We start from the raw sequence: 3,624 nt of genomic DNA on the forward strand, positions 1-3,624 counted from the left end.
TAAAATTTATTATATATATCTAAATAAGTATGAATTATATGTTAATTTATCCATATTATTCAAACTATCCATTTTTCTTAACATTAAACCCCAAAAAAAAGTATCCATTTGAATACTGTTTGTTTTTAAAATTACTCAACAACGAATTAACTTGTTTAAGTAATAAGTTTTAGATATTCGAAATACTAATATCTTTTCTTTTATATGTAGTATCCCATCATATTTAACTGTATATATTGACTTATGTCATTATGTGATTTTTGTCTTATTCACGCAAACATACAATATTTAGAAAATAAAATTGGGCAAAAGTTGTTTAAATTAAAAATATCTAAAATTTTAAGCTTAAAAGATGGTTTTAATTAAAGTAAACCTCACATTATGACTCTTAAAAGATGATATTTTCTTTTCTGACAAAAAAAACAAAATAGATGATTTTTTTTTACCTTTAATTAAATGAAACAGTTGAAACTCCAAGAGAAAAAGGGCCAGTGAACCAATGGATGTTTGAAGCAAAGTGGCAAGTGGACAAGAACCCGAGAAGCAATGTAATAAGTTTGACTCTTTGAGTTCTCCCAGGTTGAACATTGTCCGTTCTCCGAGACAAAGTTAAGCAAAAATCTGAGGAAAGAATATTAGTAGTAAAATTCGAATAATTTTAATTCAAATCCTAATGCATAATATATCATAGTATGTTACAAAAAAAAAAAACTTTATTCTCTCTTCTCCCTTTCGGACATCTTAAGCACAATACAAATTCTCATTTGAAAACCCAAAAAAAATAAACAAAAGAAAAACATTTATATCAAAAATTTCGAAATTTAATGAGAAAGCAAAACATTACCATAGGGTGAGAGATATTATTATTATTACACTATTACATAAAAGAAGAGTTGTGTAAGAGTGAGATATTTTCCCATCCACAAATCTCGCACCTGATTCCATAAAATTGATCTTCTTCTTCAACGCACATCTCTCTAGTGTCTCCTCCACTTTTTATGTCCGTATACGTCGTCTTGACGAAAATTTTGGAATTTTCTTGGGAGAAAAAAGTCATTAAAGCACTAATCATGTGTAGAAACCCTTGAAGACGTTTTTGCGTTTACTTTAAACCACACAAACGCGTTGAAATTAGCGATAAATGGGTATTGTTACGACGAAGACTTATACTACTACCTCTACTAACTTCGATTTTGGTGTTGGTTTGAAACAGTTTATGTACGGAAACACTTTCATAGTTCTCGATGCTTTCTGGGGTTCTCTCTCTAATCTCTTCAGGTAACGTTAAACTTCTTCTTCTTCTCTGTTCTCTGTTTTTTTTTGTTTGGAGTTCTTCTTTATTGGTTAATGGGTTTGTTTTATTTAGTGATAATTCAGACAAAGACACAAGCTTGGTCGTGTTCAAGAAACAGAACACAAGCGATTCCTCTGTTTACGGAGATCATCAAGATCAAAACCAAATTGGTGGAACAAAAGAAGACGATGATGCGATGGAAACCTCTCTGGTTTCGATTAGCAAGAGATGCGAGTTTTATACCGACAAGAAAAGCATCGTTGGTTTTGTAGAAGAGCCTAAAGCGTTTAGCTTTAAGTTTCGTGATTACTCTGCTACTGTTCATGAGGAGGAGGAGAAGAAGAAGAAGAAGAAGATGGTGAGATTCTCAGATATTGAGGAACCGGACACAAGGTCCATGGTTGTGGAGAAATCAGAATCAGAAGGTTTTGTGAAGGAACACGTGAAAGAAGAGATGTTGGTTTATGAGTTCATGAGTTGTGGTGTCTTAAAGGAACTTTTAGATCACGAAGAACACTTGTTCGATGATGATGATGTTGACGGGTTTATAGAACTTAACCCAAGTTCACAGATTTCTAACTTTGCTTATGGAGAAGGAGGAGATGAAGAAGAAGAGTTGATAAATATGGGGTTTGATGAACAAGAAGAGGTATATGATGAGTTTGATGATGGTTCAGATTCAGATGATGATGATGAGTTTGAGCATAGTGATGTGATTGAGAAATTGAAAACAGAGATAAGGACTGCAAGAACAGGAGGATTGTGCACCATTCTTGAGGAATCAGAGACTCCATTAGAAGAGCTGAAACCACTCAAGATCGAACCAAAACAAGATCAGCACAAAGACAGAATCTCTGAAATTCACAAGGTTTACAAGAGCTATGCGGTTAAAATGCGAAAACTCGATGTCATCGATTCTCAAACTATGCATTCCATCAGTAAGTTAATCAATCCGTTTTTTTAATCAATGTTTACCGTTTTTGAGAGATTAGCAATGACATGTCTTTAAACTTAAGAGTCATTAATTTTTGTCTGATTCCAGCTCTTGCTGTGATTGTGAGGACATGATTCTTAAAGAATGTCTCTTTCCTTCTTAAATGTTGTCCCAACTACTCAAGAGTATAATATTTGTTGGTAGGGTCTATAGAACTACTATAATAGTAGTAACATTTTGGATTTTGATTTATAGGTTTGCTAAAGCTAAAAGATTCATCTAAACCGAGCAGAAACAACGTTAAAGCGCCTAAATCGCCTCTGCATCAGAATCTATGGCCATTCAAGAAACATAAGCTTGAATGTGATCCGATTGAGAGACTTGTGAAAGAAGCGAGTAGAGACTTTGAGACTGTCTATGTAGGCCAAGTTTGTCTCTCGTGGGAGATGCTTCAATGGCAATACGCTAAAGTCTTGGAGTTTGATTCTCATGTTCCTCCTTATCAATACAATTTAGTAGCTGGAGAGTTTCAACTATTCCAAGTTCTGCTTCAACGGTTTGTGGAGAATGAACCATTTCAAAACTCTTCTAGAGTTGAGAGTTACTTAAAGAACCGTCGCCATTTCCATAATTTCCTTCAGATTCCACTTGTTAGAGGTAAACAAAACATGTTTTCACTACTCTTCAGTTTATACTGAACCTTTCCTTTGTGGTGCTAATACCAAAATCTGCAATGTTTACAGATGACCGTTCCTCGAAGAGTAATAAGAAATGTAGATATGAAGGAGAATTCGCGGTAAAGATTGAAATGTTGAGAGAGATCATCCGAGAGTCGATGTGTATTTTCTTGGAGTTTCTATGTGCAGACAAAGACGAGTTTACTTCAATGGTGAAAGTTTCTCACCAAACTCAAGTCTCTCCACAAGATCCTCTTGACCTTGAGCTCTTGACAGATATCAGAACTCATTTCCAAAAGGTATTTAACTTCTTCAATATCTCAGTCTCCTATTGTCAGATTACACCAATGTTTTTATATTCACACTCAAGAATCTGTTATTGGCCTAATGTAGAAGGAGAAGAAGCTAAAGGAAATATTAAGAAGCCAAAGCTGTATAATAGTGAAGAAGTTAAAGAAGAATGAGTCAAAGAGTAGTGTTGGACTCAAAGATGACTTACTGATAGCTCAAATAGAACTGAGACTGGTTTCAAGAGTGATGAACATATCCAAACTTACCACCGAGAAGTTAGTTTGGTGCAAAGAGAAACTTGACAGGATTAGCTTCAACGGTCGAAAGATTCACATGGAGTCATCTTTCTCTTTATTACCTTTTTGATCCTTCTCTGCATAAAAGATTAGATCATAGATGTTGGAAACATTATGGCTTTATCAGATCCA

General features: G+C 34.4%; 1 protein-coding gene across 2 annotated transcripts; it reads left to right on the plus strand.

Annotated features, from left to right (window-relative positions):
• Positions 901 to 3,618, plus strand: LOC104750805. 2 transcript variants are annotated; one of them, XM_010472655.2, is made up of 5 exons: positions 901 to 1,278; positions 1,367 to 2,232; positions 2,484 to 2,885; positions 2,972 to 3,204; positions 3,299 to 3,618. In XM_010472655.2, the coding sequence occupies exons 1-5, from the start codon at positions 1,142 to 1,144 to the stop codon at positions 3,560 to 3,562; spliced, it is 1,902 nt and encodes a 633-aa protein (XP_010470957.1). In that variant the 5' UTR covers positions 901 to 1,141; the 3' UTR covers positions 3,563 to 3,618. The 2 variants fall into 2 exon arrangements, with proteins under 2 accessions (XP_010470957.1, XP_010470958.1); XM_010472656.1 differs by having other exon boundaries at positions 1,126 to 1,278; positions 1,378 to 2,232.

The sequence above is a fragment of the Camelina sativa genome, chromosome 16 (genome assembly GCF_000633955.1).
Source record: "Camelina sativa cultivar DH55 chromosome 16, Cs, whole genome shotgun sequence".
Lineage (NCBI taxonomy): Eukaryota > Viridiplantae > Streptophyta > Magnoliopsida > Brassicales > Brassicaceae > Camelina > Camelina sativa.